This window comes from Kockovaella imperatae, assembly GCF_002102565.1.
Source record: "Kockovaella imperatae strain NRRL Y-17943 chromosome Unknown BD324scaffold_7, whole genome shotgun sequence".
Classification (NCBI taxonomy): Eukaryota; Fungi; Basidiomycota; class Tremellomycetes; order Tremellales; family Cuniculitremaceae; genus Kockovaella; species Kockovaella imperatae.
The window spans coordinates 118,054-136,568 of record NW_019028947.1 but is presented as its reverse complement, the minus strand read 5'-3'; the positions used below and the strand labels follow the sequence as shown (position 1 = coordinate 136,568).

General features: G+C 52.3%; 8 protein-coding genes across 8 annotated transcripts; 4 read left to right on the top strand and 4 right to left on the bottom strand.

Annotated features, from left to right (window-relative positions):
• Positions 1-860: 860 nt before the first annotated feature.
• BD324DRAFT_651114 (DHS-like NAD/FAD-binding domain-containing protein) lies at positions 861-2,617 on the top strand (the record flags this gene model as incomplete). The annotated part of the gene is made up of 4 exons (XM_022018269.1): positions 861-1,022; positions 1,129-1,576; positions 1,625-2,071; positions 2,127-2,617. 4 exons carry the CDS (start codon positions 861-863, stop codon positions 2,615-2,617), a joined length of 1,548 nt encoding a protein of 515 aa, XP_021870697.1.
• A 489-nt stretch (positions 2,618-3,106) lies between these two features.
• BD324DRAFT_626614 (hypothetical protein) lies at positions 3,107-6,396 on the top strand. Its single transcript, XM_022015910.1, has 5 exons — positions 3,107-3,346; positions 3,595-3,799; positions 3,850-4,350; positions 4,400-5,549; positions 5,589-6,396. Exons 1-5 carry the CDS (start codon positions 3,310-3,312, stop codon positions 6,309-6,311), a joined length of 2,616 nt encoding a protein of 871 aa, XP_021870696.1. The 5' UTR covers positions 3,107-3,309; the 3' UTR covers positions 6,312-6,396.
• On the top strand, positions 6,340-9,631 carry BD324DRAFT_626608 (hypothetical protein). The gene is made up of 9 exons (XM_022015909.1): positions 6,340-6,455; positions 6,501-7,482; positions 7,544-8,194; positions 8,246-8,557; positions 8,597-8,857; positions 8,910-9,033; positions 9,081-9,114; positions 9,164-9,312; positions 9,366-9,631. The coding sequence occupies exons 2-9, from the start codon at positions 6,538-6,540 to the stop codon at positions 9,557-9,559; spliced, it is 2,670 nt and encodes an 889-aa protein (XP_021870695.1). The 5' UTR covers positions 6,340-6,455; positions 6,501-6,537; the 3' UTR covers positions 9,560-9,631.
• Positions 9,632-10,496: 865 nt separating this feature from the next.
• Positions 10,497-11,268, bottom strand: BD324DRAFT_681400 (hypothetical protein; the record flags this gene model as incomplete). The annotated part of the gene is made up of 1 exon (XM_022019118.1): positions 10,497-11,268. Exon 1 carries the CDS (start codon positions 11,178-11,180, stop codon positions 10,497-10,499), a length of 684 nt encoding a protein of 227 aa, XP_021870694.1. The 5' UTR covers positions 11,181-11,268.
• A 356-nt stretch (positions 11,269-11,624) lies between these two features.
• Positions 11,625-13,018, bottom strand: BD324DRAFT_626599 (hypothetical protein). Its single transcript, XM_022015908.1, has 6 exons — positions 12,796-13,018; positions 12,722-12,731; positions 12,554-12,667; positions 12,472-12,499; positions 12,213-12,331; positions 11,625-12,057 (listed from the first exon to the last, which is right to left on the bottom strand). Exons 1-6 carry the CDS (start codon positions 12,943-12,945, stop codon positions 11,858-11,860), a joined length of 621 nt encoding a protein of 206 aa, XP_021870693.1. The 5' UTR covers positions 12,946-13,018; the 3' UTR covers positions 11,625-11,857.
• Positions 13,019-13,092: 74 nt separating this feature from the next.
• On the top strand, positions 13,093-14,412 carry BD324DRAFT_626592 (retrograde transport, endosome to golgi-related protein). The gene is made up of 6 exons (XM_022015907.1): positions 13,093-13,261; positions 13,322-13,438; positions 13,593-13,750; positions 13,883-13,963; positions 14,025-14,106; positions 14,198-14,412. Exons 1-6 carry the CDS (start codon positions 13,181-13,183, stop codon positions 14,315-14,317), a joined length of 639 nt encoding a protein of 212 aa, XP_021870692.1. The 5' UTR covers positions 13,093-13,180; the 3' UTR covers positions 14,318-14,412.
• Positions 14,413-17,053: 2,641 nt separating this feature from the next.
• On the bottom strand, positions 17,054-17,368 carry BD324DRAFT_570584 (cyclin-like protein; the record flags this gene model as incomplete). The annotated part of the gene is made up of 1 exon (XM_022013050.1): positions 17,054-17,368. A coding segment is annotated over one exon (315 nt), but the record flags the coding sequence as incomplete, so codon positions are not given.
• On the bottom strand, positions 17,343-18,150 carry BD324DRAFT_457315 (hypothetical protein). The gene is made up of 2 exons (XM_022012834.1): positions 17,966-18,150; positions 17,343-17,913 (listed from the first exon to the last, which is right to left on the bottom strand). Exons 1-2 carry the CDS (start codon positions 17,990-17,992, stop codon positions 17,470-17,472), a joined length of 471 nt encoding a protein of 156 aa, XP_021870690.1. The 5' UTR covers positions 17,993-18,150; the 3' UTR covers positions 17,343-17,469.
• Between the last annotated feature and the right edge of the window lie 365 nt (positions 18,151-18,515).

The following is an 18,515-nucleotide window of genomic DNA, read 5'->3' as shown; positions in this document are numbered from 1 at the left end:
GCGCCTCATCTTATCCCGTCGTCTCAGTCTACCTGTTAGAGATGCTATCAAACCCTCTGACATGCTCAAAGACAACTGAGGTCGCCCGAAGTCAATGAATTCACCGCGAGCGCCGTGCTGGCTGGCTCCTCCATGAAAAAAAGGATGCTGGTGCATTTCAAGAGGTCGATCAAACCCGCCGTATGGCTGCCAATGCCCCATCTGGGTGGTGGTGGATCGTTTCAGTGACACTAAAGCTATCATCACCAGGCTGTCGATGAGCCTCGCATTGCCATGAGACTGGTTTGACGATAGCTAACAAGGTCATCATACCCGACGCAGGACGATCTGCAAGGGAGCAACAGCATTCCCTGGAAGGCCTTGAGTCGTACGCTCCATAGATGGTGGATTATAGCTCTAGAGACCAGCTTACAAAGTACATCGAGCCTCTCAAGCGGTAGCGAGCTCATCTTGCTCTCTGCCACATGGATTTTGCCACACTCCCAGCCAAAATGTGACATTTCACGCGCGATGGTTCACGCGTCTGCTTTTCTTCCGGGGCTGGCTCTCTCCATGACGTTCAAAACCAAGTTCATGATATGAGCCTCTATACATCTTAGACTCGTCCTCAGCATCGACTCCGACTAGGAACCCGGTGATCATTCTGCACTGCAAGACAAGCGCGAGGAGGCCACACGACAATTAGCGGTCCAGATCCACCACCAGCTTCATCTCGATCGGCAGAATACTTGAGTCCAGCAGGCGGACGTCAACAAGAAGTCTACCTCGACTTTTTAGCTCCATTCATAGGTGCAACCGACGGTCTGGTTGACACTTGATCTCAATACGCTTCCTCTACCTCCAGCACTTCTTCTGCCGCCATGACGATTCACACGCTTCCCCTCAACGATATTCTTGCCTCAACGGATCCCGCAGACTTCTCCAAACGACGAGCTTTGAGCGACGTATCGAGGGCTATAGCGAGATGCAAACGGTCTGTTGTGATAACGGGTGCAGGTATAAGCTGCTCAAGCGGCATACCGGTGAGTCTCAGTGCCTTCCATCTAGTAGAGGCTGGCGCTGGCTTTCAACTTCTTGGAGAAATTTCCAGCTATGCCCAGGGAAGAGCGTTGGCTGACCGCGCAACAGGACTTTCGGTCCGGTGACGGTCTGTACTCCTTGGTCAAGGCCCGGTATCCAGAAGCATTTGTGACCGGCAAGGATCTGTTCTCATCCGGTCTATTCAATGACCCCACGACGACATCTCTCTTTTATACCTTTATCGCCGAACTCGCGCTCCAATGCCTCAAAGCTCAACCGACGAGAACGCACCACTTCATTGCCAAACTGGAAACTAAAGGCAAAATGCTGCGATCCTACACCCAGAATATTGACGGACTGGAGCGGAGACTGGGTTTAGAGAGCGGTGGTCGCGGAATGGGATACAAGAAGAAGGCGACGAGAAACGTCGAGATGCACGGCGATCTTGGAAGGGTTAGATGCATACTCTGCATGACGGACTACGAGGCAAGGTCGGCTTGGATGGCGATGTTCAGGGAAGGCGAGGCTCCTGACTGTCCAGCATGCGAGGAAAGATGTAGGTCTATTCGCCCAATCAGACTGAGTAGGCTCACTTTTCGTACAGGCTCAGCTAGGCTTTCTCGTAGCGCTCGGGCATTACCCGTAGGAACACTGCGGCCTTCAATTGTCCTGTACGATGAGCCTCATCCGCTAGGCGAAGACATTGGCAACCTGCAAGCATACGATCTTTCTCGATCACCAGACCTCTTGCTCATTATGGGGACCTCTCTCAAGGTCCACGGTCTGAAAAAGGTCGTCAAAGCCTTTGCCAAAGCGGTTCACGCTCGTAATGGTATGGTCATCTTTGTCAACGCAACACCACCTTCTAAGGAGTGGGAGGGCGTCATTGACTATCACGTTCAAGGCGAGACGGATGTCTGGGTAGACAGGGTGGAAGAGGAGTGGAAAAAGCTGCGTCCACAAGACTGGCAGACGCAAACCACCCTGGACGGCGGAATGGAGATTGTCAAGGACATCAAGATCAAGAGCAAAGCAAAGGCTGCAGCCAAAAGTCAGTACATGTCCTGCCAGAGAGCCGCAAGCAAAGAAGCTGACACAGGTTCCAGACTCCAGCCGGTCCAAGGATCACCAACAACCCGTCCAATTACCCACCCCTCGACCTTCGGAGTCCCCGGTCAAAGCAAGCCTTCCGCGCTCCTCGGCTTCTGCCGCCTCTTCCTCTTTGTCCCCTGCGCCTCTTTCCCCCTCCAAACGACGAGCCAACATGCCGCCGTCACCGATATCTGAGATTGGCTCCCCAAGCAAGAAGCGAGCCATATTCTGCGCGCCCAGTACTGGGCTGCCAGCGACTCCCGGGATGGGCAACCTATTCGCCAGTCCTGCTCCACCAACCGCGGACAGCAGCACCTTTGCCATGGAAGAGGACGACGCTTTCGGTACTTCGCTGAAACCCGCCAAGCCGACGAACGCCAAGGGCAAGTCACTTTCAAGAACTGTCCGACGTAATACTGCACAGGACAAGGAGAATGTCAAGCCGAGCGGCAGAGTAGCCAAGACCCCTGCTGTCCGAGCTCGACCTCCGATCAAGTTCCAGTGATACAATCAGACTGCCACAAGGCACAAGAATGGATTCGACGCAATGGATTTCGACATGTCTTGCAGCCCCAGTGTGATGATGAGCTGCTTTACGTCTGTCAATGCTTCCGCCGCCCTCGAGGCGTGTCCCTATCGTGTTGTATTTTGACGAGTCCTAATGAAATATATGTTCCCTGCCATACTCCTCGTAGGCTGCGTCCCATGCCGCTTTAGCCCCCCCATGTCTCGCTCTCTTTTTTTTGATCCCGTTCGGGGAGATTTTCCGGGAATCATGTGCCTGTGTCGACAGACCTCTCTTCTTGATCAGTGTCTACCTCATTCATCCTTTCTACGACGTGACCGCGGTTCAGCTCGCGACGAGCTGATGGAACAGGAACCTGAGGCTGTCGAAGGCCCTTCTACCATTCCCACTTCATCGGTCGCAGGCTGTTGATCGCCAACTCAAGCGACTTCGGCGTCAGCAGATCGACTCACCAATTAGAGTTTGATACCCCTTTCCCCCCCCCCCCCCCATATTCGCGCATTTGGACATCATAGCCAATCCTCTCGGATCGGGTGGCCATAGCTAGGTGCGGAACAGCTCATCGTGCGCATATTTGTTCCTCCTGGCGAGCGTCTTGTCGCATCTTTATTGACAATCGACACATCGTACCTCTGTCACTGCCCACGACGTATGACTTGACCCACGCAAGGATGAGCTTTTCTGCTGGAACTTCGGCGCCGTTAAACGGTGAGTCCTTTCTTCTACGCCACCGATCTTTGGTCGTCTCTTCCAATCATCAACTGGACGAGAGTATATACGTCCATGCTCCGAGTGCAAATTGGGATCCTTTCTTCCCTCACTTTGATGGCTAGTCTTGCATTTACTGCCTTGATTTGTCAACTTCGTATCAAATCGCTCTCTGAAGCCGTTTTGACTTTTTACTCTCGAGGACGAATGATCGAAATGTTGCGTGACTGACCTCATGCTCCTCATAGCAACTTCCCCAGCCATGGCAACCCCTAGGCCTGTACCTGCCAATCTGACCTCCCTGCCCTCCCTGCCTTTTGCCAGCTCCTCCAATTCAAGCCACAACGCTCATTCGTCTAAGGCCGGACAAGCGGAGCGATCCATGCAGGATACAAGCCTCCAGTCGAAATCAAGTACCAATGGGCACATTGCTTTGGAATCTGAAACCGATGGGTACGTGAAGACCGCTGAACTTTTCATAGGAAAGCACTGACCGGTCACAGTCGCATGACACCGCTTGCCAGCGAATCGGGCGTTCTCGCCGGAAGCGATTCAAGCCAATCAGAGATTCGGCCTTCTTCCCCGCACTCGGTCGCTGTCTCAAATACTTCCCTGCCATCCCAGCTCTCGAAAGTCTCACTCAGCAGCAATTCATCAAATTCAGCACAGACTGGACTCGGATCTTTACAGACCGAGGAGCAAGTCAGGATCGCAGCATCAGGGAAAGACCGGATGTTCCTACTCCTTCTTGCTCGAGAAATCGAATCATTCATCACTAAAGTGGTGCAGAACGAGCAGCCGTCAGTGACTATACCACCAGGAACGGCATCATCGTCCGCTCTCGCCGCTTTGGGCCCGTCCATGATGATCAGTAGCAGCTTCACCAGCAGCAAATATCAGAAAATGCTGGCATATAAAGTGGCCGAGTGGTATGGGCTGAAGGGAGTAGCGGGACCCGATGGGTCGATCGTCATCGGCGTCATGGGCACACTTAACCCTAAGACGTAAGTGCAGGATGCACATACGACGGACCTTGCCTAATTTTATTTCCAGGCCAACTCTACACCTCAGTGACATCGCGCCCAAGCCTCCGTCCCCCAAGCAAAGCTTCAAAATCATGCAGAGGAATCTTAATGGGAATGATCAAAATGGCAGTTCTCGAGCGAGTTCAGCAGCAGGAGATGAGTCCACGAAGCGGAAGACTTTGGAAGAGCGAGAGGCGGAATACGCCCTTGCTCGACAGCGAATATACGGAGATACTCCAGAGGCAGCGCAGCCGCCAGAGGACGCAGGAGGCGCAGCTTCACCATTGAGAAATGCTGCTTTGGGCGACGAGATTGATCCTGTACCTCGGTATCCGACAGGGATCAGCCCTTACATGCCTCCCGAACCAGTCTATGCCTCTCTTGGTCATCCTCCTAAAGCGGAGCCAGCCATCTCTCCACCAAGTCAGCAGACTCGGGCGTATGGCTCGCCAGATCATCGTGCTTTCGCATTCTCGACACCAACGATGCCCTATCCAGAGTACGGGAATCACTCGATGCAACCTTATCAAGTACCCCGGATGAACCATAATGGTCATATGCCGAATCGGCACGCCGTGCAGCAGATGCCATTTGGGGGCCAGATGGGTCAGTTCGCCCCGCAGACTGGTGGCGGCTATGGTAGTCCATACGGACGGTATGGATGGCCCCAAGCTGGTCAGGTGCCGTATGGTCAACCACCTCTTCGGTCGATGCCTGAACACATAGCTATGCAGAATACGATGGCAATGTCACCCATGGTGATGAACGGGACCCCGCAAGCTTGGTATGGAATGTCTTACCCAACGGGCCAACCCATGCCCATAATTCCCCAGGGAGTACAATATATGGGTCAGTTCGGCGTAGCGAGCCATCCCTCAGGACAGATGTATCCGCCAATAAGCGAGCCAACGCCGATGCGACCCAATATCATGTCAACTCATCAGGGCTCTGCTGGATCATCCTTGTCGTCCAGGTCGTACCAGGATTTGTCCAGACCGCACTCAAGGGGTTCAACCACCAGCACTCGGTCCGCAACCAGCAGCGCTCGAATGGGATACATGTATCCCGCTGGGCAGATGCCAGCGGGTTTTCGCCAACACAGCTACAAGAGCTCGACCTATAGTGGCGTGTCAAATCTGGGCACATCGGAGCGACGATCGGGTCGAGCACACAGCCCCGTGAGTCAAAATCGAAGCATGGAGCTGACCATTCCGCAGTCATCTACCACTACCATATCCTCTAGATCTTCTCGGGTCGCTTCCATCGTTCTTCAGCCACCTGCTCCGGGGCAACACCAGCTCCCCCAACGTCCAGACTGGGCTGCCAACAATGTGCCATACCACCCATCGCCGATGCCGTATCAAGGCGGACCAATGCCGTCGGGACAGAACGTGTCAGACTTTCCACCACTACATCGCTATGCTACCATCGCCGAGCCGATGCAGGTGGAAAGGGCCAAAATGCGGGCTGCACCGACCCGTAACGGCTCTGGTGCATGGAACGGCCTGGTCAACGGGCCGCCGAACGGAAACAGGGACGTCCATGCCAACGGGAACTTGAACCAGTCGCATGATGTCAAAGACATTCCGGTCTCATCCAGTACGCCTCAGCCTCGACCGATGGCTACCATCGATCTGAGTACGCCCGACACACAGGACGAAGTTCCTCGTCTCGCCCCAAGGGCTTCGTTGCCGCAGCCGAGCGAGTTAATGGACGAAAACACCATCGTCGCCAGGAAATCTGACAATGAGTCAGTAGCGGTATCGACCGGTACGGCTGCGGATGTGGTACAGCAGGACCTCAGCCATGAGGCAATGTCACCGCAGGATGTGATCGAGGCGAAGCTTGCAGCATTGTCGGTCAGCGCGGGCATCAGTATTGGGCCGCCACCAACCAGGGTCCCGCCTCAATCTTACGCCAAGATTGTCAAGCGCGATTGAGGAGACGCCAGAGACTTCCTGGGTGTGACCGGAGTCTGAGAAGTAGCTTTCAGCTTCATAGCTGTATCGCATGCATTACATAGTGATAAAGATTGGATCGTTGGCCAAAGAAATAGGCCTGCCATACCATTTCTTTCATCCAGCGCCTATTTCTATTGTTATTGCCGTTCAACCGAATCGTCGCGACTTGCCATTTGACTTTTGGTCTACAATTAGCTAGCAAGTCATGGCCCCGAGGGCGTCTAGGTCGAAACGAGGCGCGGCACCTGCATCTAGGGGACGTCAGACTCGGAACACTGCGACTCCCCGTGACACTGCATCTCCGCGACCTACGAGCTCACTGTCCTCTGCGAGGTCTCCTCAAGATGTCGGCGCTTTCGAGATTGGAAACGAGGCTATAGAAGAGCAAGAGGTACAGCAGGATGATGCTGAGCAGGAAGACGAGGATCAAGATGAGGATGAAGGAGACGGAGAAGATGTCGATGTGCTGGAGGAGGAGGCTGAGCCAATGACCATCAACCCAATGGCATTCTTGGGTCAGCCTGCTCCTACTGGTGGGTCTCTTCCGGCAGTAGCAGGCACTGCTGGAGATAAGGAGGACGAGGAAGAAGGAGATGAGGAAGGGGATGAAGAAGAAGGAGATGACGACGATGATGAGGAAGAAGATGACGAGGAAGAAGATGACGATGACGAAGAAGAAGGAGATGAAGATGAGGAAGAAGAAGACGGAGATGAGGAGGAGGATGGAGACGATGACGAAGAAGAGGATGACGATGATGATGATGAGGAAGAAGAAGACGACGAAGGAGAAGGTCCAATTTATCGATATCCCGCTTCTGTACCGGATTGGACAGCACTTTCCGATCGAGAGAAGCGATTCAAGTTGGCTCGATACTTTCCCTGTGCCATTCCTGGTTGCAAATGCCCAGGTCTGTCACCGCCCAGTGGATCCACTGTCGTCCTTCAATCTCGAGAAGAAGCAGACGCTGATGAGAGGGATGTCGACATGGACGGAGACAATGAGAACCGGACGGAAGAGGGATGGTGGAAAGTGTGCGGAGAATGTGGTCATGGATGGGAAGATGCTGGACACGTCTTGCCACATGGGTTGGATCAGGATGAAAAAAGTAGACGAGGGAAAGCGGTTGGGAGGATAGAAGAATTGTTGCAGGTAAGTCTCAAGAGCGGTCTCGTCTCATCTCCAATTATGCTGATCTAACCCCGTATCGCAGGAGGGAGATCTCTTGACCACCTTCCCAACCCCTCGACCGCCCAGCCTCACATCGCTGTTTAAGCAGCTTCAACAATTCCAGCGACCGACTGGTGGCAAGAAGCCTGCTGTTCCACTACCCGCTGCTTTCGACATGACTGAACCTGGGACTCCCTTGACACCTGCCGAGGACGGCGAAGAAGGGTTGGAAGATGGCGATGATCGGCCCAGGAAACGCCGGAAAGGCTCTGCAGAGGCTGAGGAAGGTGAAAATGAGGAATCGGGAGCACAGACAACCAACCAGAAATCTGGCAAGACCACAGCTGGAAAGGGAACGAAGCCTCGAGGCGTCGTCAGAGGCTCGAGAGGTCTCGTTCCGACTGAAACGGACGCAGATGGCAATGTTCATATCGGAGGAAGGTTACCTGACAGTGCGATGGGAGACGGTGAGGTTGATGAAGCCGGAAGTGAGGAGGGCGTGCCATTAGCCAAGCGACCCGAGCTGGATGAAGGTGAAAGGCGGCGTCGTGAGCTCATCAAAGAGAAGGCCAAGGAAAGGGAGAACAAGGTGTTGCGAAGGATGAACAAGGAGGCGGACGGCGTTGAAGAGGAGGGCACCGAGGAAGGTCCAGGAGCGGGCGGCGACGTGGAAGTGTGGGAAGGAGTCGAATTTGCAAGTTGATACGGCTTGACTGGAGAGCTTTGGCTGACTATAAGACTTTAGAGAAAACTTCCGCCCAGACCTGCTGCCATTGAAGAGTCGAACCGAGAGATTATGCTCATAGTCGTTTCATCCCGTAATCCTACGCCAGTCGCTTCTATCCTCCTGATTGGACTCAAGAATCTCTTCCAACGTCAATTACCCAAGATGCCTCGAGAATATATCACGCGACTGGTGCTCGACAAGAATCACATCAGTATCGCCATCGTCAAGCGAGGCTGGAAAGTCGTCGGAGGAATCTGCTATAGACCGTTCGAGAGTCGAGGATTCGCCGAAATTGTCTTTTGCGCCATTGATAGCTCGGAACAGATCAAGGCAAGTCTTTAACCTTAGGCCTCTCGCTGATCGTATCAGGGATACGGCTTTCACCTCATGAACTCGCTCAAGGACCATGTCCGGAAAGCTCATCCCTCCATCAATCATTTCCTCACGTATGCCGATAATTACGCCGTTGGGTATTTCAAGAAGCAAGGTTTCAGCAAAGAGATCAATTTCGACAGGGAACGTTGGGTTGGGTATATCAAAGACTATGAAGGAGGAACCATCATGCACTGCAACATGCTGCCGAAAGTGCGTTACATGGAGGTTCAGCAGATGCTCGCCGATCAGCAAGCTGTGAGCACGGTGTTGATGTTCCCCCGAGTCTTGCTTGCTGACTTGGTTCTAGGCTGTACTGGCCAAGATCAGGACTATCTCCAAGAGCCATGTTATACATCCTGGGATCAAAAAGTTCAAGGACAAGAAACCAGGCCAGGAGATCAAGCTCAAGAAAGAGGATGTGCCGGGTCTTGGTGAGTCAATGCTCAGCCTCTCTGACGACTTGCTTACGATGGTCCAGCTGAGAGCGGTTGGAATCCGGACCTAGACGAGATGTGAGTGGTGCCGCCTGCCGCGTGAGGTTTTCGCTAATGACTCGCGCAGTATCCGTCAGCCCAAGCGCAATCCCGATCACGTATATCTTCAATTGGTCTTGGACGATATGCAGAACGAACCATCAGCGTGGCCTTTTATAAAACCTGTAGATTCTAAAGTCGTCGTGGATTACTACGATGTGATCAAGGAGCCCATGGGTGAGTGGCGGCCGGCTCAGGCTGCAGCGATTGCTGACACACCTCGCCTGCAGACCTTTCAACCATGGAGTATAAACTCGAAAGCAATCACTACACCGGGATTGACGACTTCATCGCTGATGCCAACCTCATTTTCCAGAATTGTAGACAGTATAATGGCGAGAAAAGTACGTACACGACTCAGGCAAATAGGCTGGAAAAGGCTATGGAGAGAATATTGAAGGCGAGAAAGACAAAGAGCGGCTGAGTTAGGCCTGTAGGATGTCCAGGCGCATATTGTTGTTATGTTGTTGTACTCAAAGCATCATTGCATCCTCTAGCTTGACATGGCTCATTCTGTGCCTGTGAAAGGGTCATTTCTTTGAGCCGTGAGGCTAATAAGCCAACCCGCCACTGTCTCGCTGCTCCTTCTTTTTCTTCTTCTTCCTCCTCTTCTTTCGACGCTTACGACTTGTTCGCACCGCCGAGGATGCTCGCTATGGAGCCGAAACGACTTTCTTCTGGCTTGGTCGACAGGCCGCCCAACGAGTTCGGCGTCGTTTGAGAGGCCTGACTCGAAATGTTACTGGGTTGCTCAGTGGGCTTGGTTGATGAATACTGCATCTTCTTCGGTGGTTCCGTGGAGAACGAGATTGACGTTTTCCTGGTGAACTGTGAACCTCCTTCTGAATTTTCAGAGCTCTCCGGCATGCTGACTGTTTCTGTGTCTTGGTACTAATCTCGAAAGCAATATCAGGGTCTCGCAATGAAAGTTTATGTATGCAAAAAGATGTCGAACAGAGCGAACCGGTGGCCACAACCTATATACCCCTATTTGTCATGATGCCTTCTCAGCAGAATCCGAACAGTCAGCATGAAAGGATGCCTTGGTGAAAGGCTTTTGACCTCTGGAGACGCACTGTACGAACTGTTTCAGACTTGAGCCTCCTGCAAGGTTTTAGTCTGTCGTGACTCTGCTGCGACCGTTTTTTATCGTGTTTGGACACAGCTGACAAGCTGTTTCGACGTGGGTTTGAAAGTGAGGAAGACCTCGGACCAAGGGATGAACGGTCCCATTGGATTTGACCTGATGCTTCACGGTCAAATGTCAAACGCCACGCCATTGCATGCAAGTACGGCCTCAAAGTGCGCCACCACACCCTCGTCGTGAACCATTCAGTCCTCGCTACCTCATGCTCAGACACTCATGCGGTGTTCGTGCGTCGAGACCGTAGTTGATAGTCTCTTCGCTCTGCACCCGCCACTTCTGATTTCTCCCCAGAAACCCCTGTTTCCATTTCTTCCCCAGTGCCATCATCGACCTCGGCCGGATCAGTATCAGTATCAGTCAACACCTTGTTGCGAAGCAGCACATTGTACCAGGTCCCAAAACGATCGGGTTTACCCTCTGTCTCGACACTAGCTTGAACGTCAATCGTTATACTCCCATTTCGCACCGTGTCGATTTCCAACATTCTCATCGAGCTGCGAATCGGGAGCTGCTCTGTGCCCACCCTTTCAATTGCTGAGTAGACCTCGCTGGCCATGTCCTTGAGCTCTGTGCTCAATGTTTCGATGCTTGCCGGAGTCAAGTAGTCAGACCTGCACGTGGGCACCGTCATGAAGTATCCCAAGGAATTGATAGGTAAATCAGGTGGGTCTTGACCGTCAGGATCATTTGCGGAAGAATTGTTCACCCGACAGATCCAACATTTGGCGACTGAATTGGGGTCGTCCAAGTCCCATTTCCCGTTCACATGGCTTAAGAGCCATTTGCGCGTACCATTCTCATTGGTTTCTTCCAAACATTTGAGGTCGATACCGTAACGAAGCTTTTCGACCTCTGGCTGCATTGTTCCCTGTGTAGTGTTCATGGTGAAAGATGACATTGTCGTGGAGAAGGAGGGGAAGGGGGGGGAAAGACTTTCTTTAATACCTGATGTCGGTTTGTCGATTCTCCTTATCTCTCGTCAGCTCCGATCCAATCATCAATGTGTTTAGCTTCAAAAGGCTATTTAATCGTCAAATTGGTCAAAGGAGAGGACGAGAGGGCGAGAGAGCGAGTGAGAAAGTATGAGAGGAGAGTGCTCGAGATTGATGCTCTCAAGAAGATGACCAGACTCCGCATCATTTCAGTGATCGACCGATCGACCAAGTAGCTACACTCGCCCCGTCGTATTGTGCTCCTTTGAGGAAGCGTTATACAGTAGTCTGTCGCGGAAACCCATCCCAGGGGCCATCAGCCATCCTCAGCCTCCGTCGTTCTTTGATGGCCTTTACGAGCAAAGGAAGTATAAGTTTGTCAAGGATGATACCACAAGAGAGTTAGAAGCATCCTCGGTTGTGATCTGGAATTCATCGAGCATTCGAATGCCAAGACAGGTAGGTCACCATGTGGCCCAGGCGAGCAACGAACCAAGTGTCACACAAGTTGGCGCCTCAGAACCAGCGCATGAGGTATGATACATGTGGAGAGGAGCCAGTTCGATACAGTGTCAGGAACTGAGAAACTTCGGGAATCGTCCCCCGGTGCCCGAGCTTAAGCCGATGGAGTGAGATCGCCAGGTCAGACACCCTTTCCAGGTACATCAAATCCATCCTTGGCGAGCTTGGTGATCGCCTCATGATTGTTTGCCTGAATCGCCTGGACGATCATGTTCCTTAATTGAGTGTTCTTCTCCGGAGGCACGTCCGTAGCGTCCGTATCGCTCTTGCGTCGGATATAGATATCTATACCGGCGGGTGTGAATAGCGTCTTGGAGAAGTCTGAGGTCAGAGAAGAGCGAAATCCATTAGAGAAGAGTGGAATCCAGTCGACGGATACGCAGGTGGTGGAGAGGACGTTCAGTTGCGGACGAAACAGGAGGAACAACATTTTATGAATAAGCCTTGCCTCTGTATATGATTGATTCCACACTCACACGTTACTGCCCATTCTAGACCTGAATCCGGATCTGTTCCGTATCCAAGGACTTCCCAGTGAGAATGGACAAAAAACAACATGCCTGAGCCTTTCCAGTCGAACGTGGCGCCATTGGCTCTGTGTCGGGGTACAGCACGGCGGGAGCGGCATCAGAACATCAATAGCAGCAGCGAGGCAGGCGAGTAATGAGAACGCCTCTCATTCAGCTTGCGATAACCATCGGTGATAGGGCAGACCGCCCACACCCTCACACGTACCCTGTCGACAAAGTCTCCGTACCCTTGACTAGGAGGTATCAGCCCAGTTTCGTACCGCCCAGAAGCTGCCCCGAAGACTCACCTGTACTCGGTGAGCTATCTTCTCCCGCTGTCTTCTTGTGATACTTGACAACGCTCTGAAACGTCGTGTTGATCTTGGATCCAGAAGCTACTGGCTCATACTCGATAACCACATCTGTATAGACTGTCAAGCAACGGCGAGCTGGTTCTCATGCGCGCACACGCATACCTCGTTTATCCTTGGGCACAGTGTGAGCCTCTATAGCGACTGACATAGCATAGCTTCGGATCGCATGCGCTCACCTTCCACATGGGCAATGTGCTCCACTCGACTCTCCATTGACCCATGAACCATGTCCTATCGAATCCGGTAGGCCCATCTGCCAGCGAGGGATGGTCCGAGCCAGGCGTATGGATGATTATACTATCTGATGCAGCCGGTGGACTTGACATGTTGGTATGTTGTTGTGTTCTCGGCTTCGAAGTAAACTTCCTAGCCTTGGAGTGTTATCATGAGCTTTTGAAGTGAGTCATATCTGAAACAATCGATCATGAATTACCTAAAGGAGTAATAAATCCAGGATCTCGAAAGCACAGTGTCATCGTCGTTGTCCAACCATAAAAACAGGTCACTTACCCTCATCTAGCTGTACTAGCCTGTCGCTCTCACAAGCAAAGTCCAACCAACATGGTCCTAGTTCTCGTCATTGGAGACCTGCATATTCCAAATCTAACACACGATCTCCCTGCAAAGTTCAAAAAGCTCCTCGTGCGTGTTCCCCTCCATATGTTGTGATGCGCTTCTCGAACTGACCACATCAATCGTCAGGTCCCAGGAAAGATTGGTCAAATCATATGTACCGGCAACGTATGCGATAGAGAGACGTACGATTACCTACGGACTATTGCGCCAGAGGTTCACGTAGTCAGAGGAGAATTCGACGAGGTGAGTGCGGGTCACGAACATTTTGCCAATTTGCATCTTCATCTGTTGCATCTGTGGATTTCATGTTCAGTCTGATGTCTGATTCCTTACGCGGTCTATCCTACTTTGTATCATCTCCTTGTACAAAATTCTGCTGACGCTCTGACTTGCCTAGAACACTCACTTTCCCCTTTCCCTCACTATCCAACATCAATCCCTGCGCTTAGGAGTTGTTCACGGACAACAGATCGTCCCTGCCGGAGACCTGGACATGCTGGCAGCGATCGGGAGGCAGATGGATGTCGATGTATTGATATCAGGAGGCACACATAGGTATGTTGTTTGTGAAGGGCTGCGACTGTCGGAGATCGGTCTGTATGAAAGCAGGCTGTTCTCCTCGTTTTATCACCCTCGCTCTCCAATTCAATGACGAAGTGGATAAGTCTAGGGCTGACGTCAACCCAGATTCGAAGCGTTCGAAGCGGAGGGCCGATTCTTTATCAATCCAGGCTCAGCGACTGGCGCATGGAGTGGATTATGGAACGGGCAAGTCGCCATCGCGGCCATTTGACAGATGGGCTCCCCTCAACTGACCCCTTCGGTCCAGCGACGCGACACCCTCCTTCGCATTGATGGACATTCAAGGTCCCGCAATCGTGACATATGTCTACCAACTGGTAGCTGGCGAGGTGAGTCATGTTTGTTCTCGGACTGGATTCTCCTTCCCTCTTCTCGTTGTTCTGGTACGATGGACATGGCTCACTCATCCTATGCTCACAGGTCAAAGTGGACAAAATCGAGTACAGACGACAAGAACCTCCAAGGGATCAAGAAGCCATGTCACCGAGATTGAGTGCTGGCGCAGGAAGCAATAGAGCTGAGGTGGCCGCCGGATGGTGAGACGCGTGCGCGCGCGCAAAAAGAGAGAGAGAGGGACTGCGGGCAGAGACCATCAAAGTTGTATATGCCAACCAATTTGCATGATCAGACAATAGACGCAGGATGAGGTGTAGCGCTGCAATAGAGACAGAGAATCGAATAAAGTCGAGACGTCGTGCACGACACATTGGACACGTTGACGCATGATATGATTTCCAAGGCGTGTGGGTTACTGTTGGCTTTCGCCAGTTCGCAGTCTCAGAATGTCCCAGACCTCAGGAAACCTACATGATGCAGTCCATGACCGAGAAGCCAAGCGAAATTCTGCCTGACAAAGGGCGGACGAGGTGAGCAGGATACTTGAGACTTGATCTGGATCACCCTGTCGCTGGCCTTGTGGCCGGCCATCCAGGTCCAAAGACCCCATCCGACACGTTGAATCCTGCGTTACCACTACACGGCGCGTCTCATCACACGGACCTCCGACCGAAGCAATAGGACCCTTTCGTTACATGATTGGCCCCCAAAATCCCACCGCAGCTCAACCTCCCGAGATCGCAAGCCACAACAGACCTCCGAGCTCGGCGTGCCGACGAACGAGCACCGGTGAGTTTTCTACGTTTAGTTGACCTTTGGTCTGTAAGATCCGAGATTTCACAATGATACACCGGCGTGTTCGGTGGCCGGCCGGTTCGGTTGAGTTCAGAGGGGGTTGAGGTTGTTTCGATGCCCGTGGGACATAGTTAGAGAACCGAATATCACTGGAAGGGCCCCTCTATCTCTACATTTGAAGGATATTCCGCTCTGATTCAACCGACGAGTAAGCCGCCGCCACTTCTCGCCTGATAAAACCCACACGGATCTGGAGGGGAGGAGCGGGGGGGGGGGGGTAGACAACCGGTTGATTTCCCCGCACATCCAATGAAGCCCCGCGCCGTACGGTTCTCTACAAACTCAACTCTAACACGTCAGTATTTTTGAGACGTTGCATTGCACGGTGGTGGTGGAGCTTAGATCTTTGGTGGGGATCTGATGGTGTGTTTCCATTAGACGCCGGTTCTTAGCAGGCTCAAGGGGAGCAAGTGGCGGAAACAAAAGATAGCATAACATCCATTCAGCTACGAGATGCATAGCACGCTGCGTGTCCCCTCCAAGTCCAGACTCAGCCTGAAGATTCCACGGTATCAGTAAATAGATAGCAGCAACCCCCTCCTCCCTTCGCGAGAACAGAAACACACGGTCTACATATGCCCGGCCCCACAACCCGGACGGAGGAACCGGCCGACCGACCGAGCGGCCTACTGTCTCTGGGATCGTAATTTGATCATTTAGTCCATTTTGGTGGCCATTGACACTACCGGGTCTCCGTACCGAGTAAAAGAAAAAACGCCGAATTGAAACTGGAATCAAACTAGACTACGACGCAGCTAGATTGAGGAAAGAGTCGAACGAAGCCTGGAGAGACAACAGGACACGAGGTTCGACGTACGTTGACCTGTATGCGCTCCTCTTTTTTTGTTGAGCTCTCATGTTGTTTTTTTGCCAATTCCCCCTCTTTCGCGTTTGGTTGAATGTGGCGAAAAACAAAGCCCGGTATCGGTGAGTAATGCATGAGCGGCAATGAGCCGATGGGTACCAAGCGAATGCATCGCCCAGTCCCTATCTCCCGAGCGCTCCAAGGCCTTGGCGTAGCCTTGCATGCCATCGTGGAGCGTGGCCGTGTCCATTGTTTGAGCTTCATGTGGGCTGTGACGGGTCAGTTGTCTCAAGTGATGCAGAGGATCTTTGCAGTACCCCTCAAAATCAGCCTATCATCCAATCTCTTATGCCTGGAGATCTAATCAGTCAATGAATTAGCCTATGCAACATCGCTCATGCCTGAAGTACTATCGAATGCTCTGTTTTGATCACGGCTCGTTCAGTGCAACATGCATGGTCGCACATTTGGTCATTACATACAAGCTATTTGGTGTAAACTTCTGACAAGCTAAATTATTCTACTTCTACGCCGTTGAAGAAGAATCAAAGTTTCTTTGAGACCTACAACCGAAGAACCGTTCAATCCTCTGTGCATTGCTTTTTATTCAGTCAAATTATTGCACGAGCGAACGGTTTCGGAGTCGTCTCTTCGTTCTGAGGTATTATGATGATAGGGATGTTGAGGAATGCTAGATGTGTGCGCTCGAACACACTTGTGGAGATTTAGAGAGGTTTATTTACAATTGTCGAGTGGGTGATTTAATTGGGTATTGTGTCCATGTACAACGACTTTTTTGAGATGCAGAATTACCACTCGGCAACGTATCGGGGATCGGAAGGCCACCTGGTCATATCGACTGATTTCATGTGATCCGAAGGTGCACCGCCGAGAGCGACGGGGGAAGGCGTCTTGCAATCCTCACTTGCGGGTGAGGATTGAAGGGAGCTCGAGGCGGAGAGGAATGTGGGGACAGGCGGTGAGAGGGTTGCGGGGGATGAGCGCATGTATTGGGAGTGGGGTGAGGCGGGCGGTGAGGGCAGACCCGAGGCAGTGTAGTGTTGATGACGGTATGATGGTTTGGATCGGACTTGTCGGACAGGTCGTGATAGGCCGGAAGGCTCGGGAGTGGTCTCGGGAGTGGGGTAGACGGTAGTCGGTTTGGGGGTGGGGTTGACGAGGGGGATGGACATGATGTCGGCAGAGGATGATGAGGTGGAAGATGATCTGGAGTAGATGACTGCACGAGGTCCATGTTCGTATCGGACCTGTCGCTCGAATTCAATCGCTTCGGGGCCAGAAATGTTGAGATTCCAGTCGAGGTATCCACACATTTCCCTCTCCATCTGGTTGATCTCCTTCAAGGCAAACATCTTTTGAGCGACGATACCCCAAGATTGGTTCGAGTAAGTGTCGTCGCAGATGACCTTGGAGGCGATCATGAAGGCCGAGATGAACAATCTGTGACCTGATGATCCTCGGGCGGCGGGGAATCGAGATTTTAATCTCTGCAAGAGGAGAAGAGCGGCAAAGGTGACGACGGGTGGGAGTCGGGTACGGTGCAGGCCATAAGCGACAAAGTGGGCGAGGGTAGGCGTAGGTGAGCCAGGAGCGACACCAGTGGGGATGTTGGGGCAAGCGAAGAGGGAGGTAATCTGAAGCGGTGCGCAGGTCAGATTATGAATCACGATCACGCCTAGTGTGATGATGAATGACTCACGAATCGAGCACACAACACGGCAGTCTCTTCATGACCGTAAAAGGGGTCAGAGCGTGTCGTAGGTGGTCGAGAAGAAGGAGCTGAGGCGGTCGCAGAAGCCTTGACGGCTTTGCGTGATGAAGAAGGAGAGACCGGGGTCTCAGCCGCTCGGACGGTGACGGAAACGGGAGGAACCATGATGTTCAATGGTTTGTAATGTGAATGGGCGGTTGGAGTGTCGAGGAATACGAGTCGATCGATGCGAGATTGATGGACTGGTAGTGGAGGAGGTGGCGGTGGCAAGCGAGCAAGAGGAAAGGTATCTTTTCGTCGAAAGGACCGAACCGATTTTAGATTGGATGATGAAGTGGGAGGATGAGGAGGAAGCGGTGGAGCAGGGTGTTGAGACTGCTTGGATGGATTAGAGGGTTTGCGAAGCTGCTAGAGAATGCAATGTGTCAGCACTGAGTATGCTTTGAGGGAATGAACAGACGGTAGGGAGTGGGAGACGAGGCATCATTTATAAAGCGGTCACAGGAGAATGAGAATCCGGGCCGGGTTGTGACAAATGGATTGATGGCCCCTGTTGAACTGGTACCTCGTTCTGTACCGCAAGACGGCGAACTCGGAGTGCGAAATGGGGTAAAGAAACAAGAAGGGGAAATGTGATAGGATGATAAAGATGAAAGATGAAAGAGTGGAAATGGGATGAATATCAAGGAATTCCCGAGCGAGGTGGAAAGGAATGGGGGGGTAACAATAAGAATCCTTCCGGTATACCTCGCGAGGTTCACAAGGGCAGATACACACACACACACCGATAGACACCACCCAGACTAGGCAGAAGATCGAGACCCTAATAAAGCGTGTCCCTTCGGGGTGCTTTGGGTATATATGAAAAGGGGGAGAGATCGACCAGGACCAAGAACATCGTATGCAAGGAGGGATGAGGGGAGAGTATACCGCGGAAGAGGGTATCGGACCAGACGGTAGACACGATAAAGGGATACAATCGATGAGGAGTATCGGTGGTGGGTGGGAAG

Excerpts from the sequence above, each read along its gene's own strand:
- BD324DRAFT_626614 (XM_022015910.1), top strand. The coding sequence starts at position 3,310 with ATGAGCTTTTCTGCTGGAACTTCGGCGCCGTTAAACG. Across the intron at positions 3,347-3,594 it reads AACTTCGGCGCCGTTAAACG|CAACTTCCCCAGCCATGGCA; the intron begins GTGAGTCCTTTC and ends TGCTCCTCATAG. Across the intron at positions 5,550-5,588 it reads CGGGTCGAGCACACAGCCCC|TCATCTACCACTACCATATC; the intron begins GTGAGTCAAAAT and ends ACCATTCCGCAG.
- BD324DRAFT_626608 (XM_022015909.1), top strand. The coding sequence starts at position 6,538 with ATGGCCCCGAGGGCGTCTAGGTCGAAACGAGGCGCGGCACCTGCATCT. Across the intron at positions 9,034-9,080 it reads AGAGGATGTGCCGGGTCTTG|CTGAGAGCGGTTGGAATCCG; the intron begins GTGAGTCAATGC and ends ACGATGGTCCAG. Across the intron at positions 9,115-9,163 it reads AATCCGGACCTAGACGAGAT|TATCCGTCAGCCCAAGCGCA; the intron begins GTGAGTGGTGCC and ends TGACTCGCGCAG.
- BD324DRAFT_626599 (XM_022015908.1), bottom strand. The coding sequence starts at position 12,945 with ATGTCAAGTCCACCGGCTGCATCAGATAGTATAATCATCCATACGCCT. Across the intron at positions 12,500-12,553 it reads AGATAGCTCACCGAGTACAG|TCAAGGGTACGGAGACTTTG; the intron begins GTGAGTCTTCGG and ends GATACCTCCTAG. Across the intron at positions 12,332-12,471 it reads ACGGAGACTTTGTCGACAGG|AGCCAATGGCGCCACGTTCG; the intron begins GTACGTGTGAGG and ends ACCCCGACACAG.
- BD324DRAFT_626592 (XM_022015907.1), top strand. The coding sequence starts at position 13,181 with ATGGTCCTAGTTCTCGTCATTGGAGACCTGCATATTCCAAATCTAACA. Across the intron at positions 13,262-13,321 it reads CAAAGTTCAAAAAGCTCCTC|GTCCCAGGAAAGATTGGTCA; the intron begins GTGCGTGTTCCC and ends ATCAATCGTCAG. Across the intron at positions 13,964-14,024 it reads TGGAGTGGATTATGGAACGG|CGACGCGACACCCTCCTTCG; the intron begins GCAAGTCGCCAT and ends CCTTCGGTCCAG.
- BD324DRAFT_457315 (XM_022012834.1), bottom strand. The coding sequence starts at position 17,992 with ATGATGCCTCGTCTCCCACTCCCTACC. Across the intron at positions 17,914-17,965 it reads CTCGTCTCCCACTCCCTACC|CAGCTTCGCAAACCCTCTAA; the intron begins GTCTGTTCATTC and ends TGCATTCTCTAG.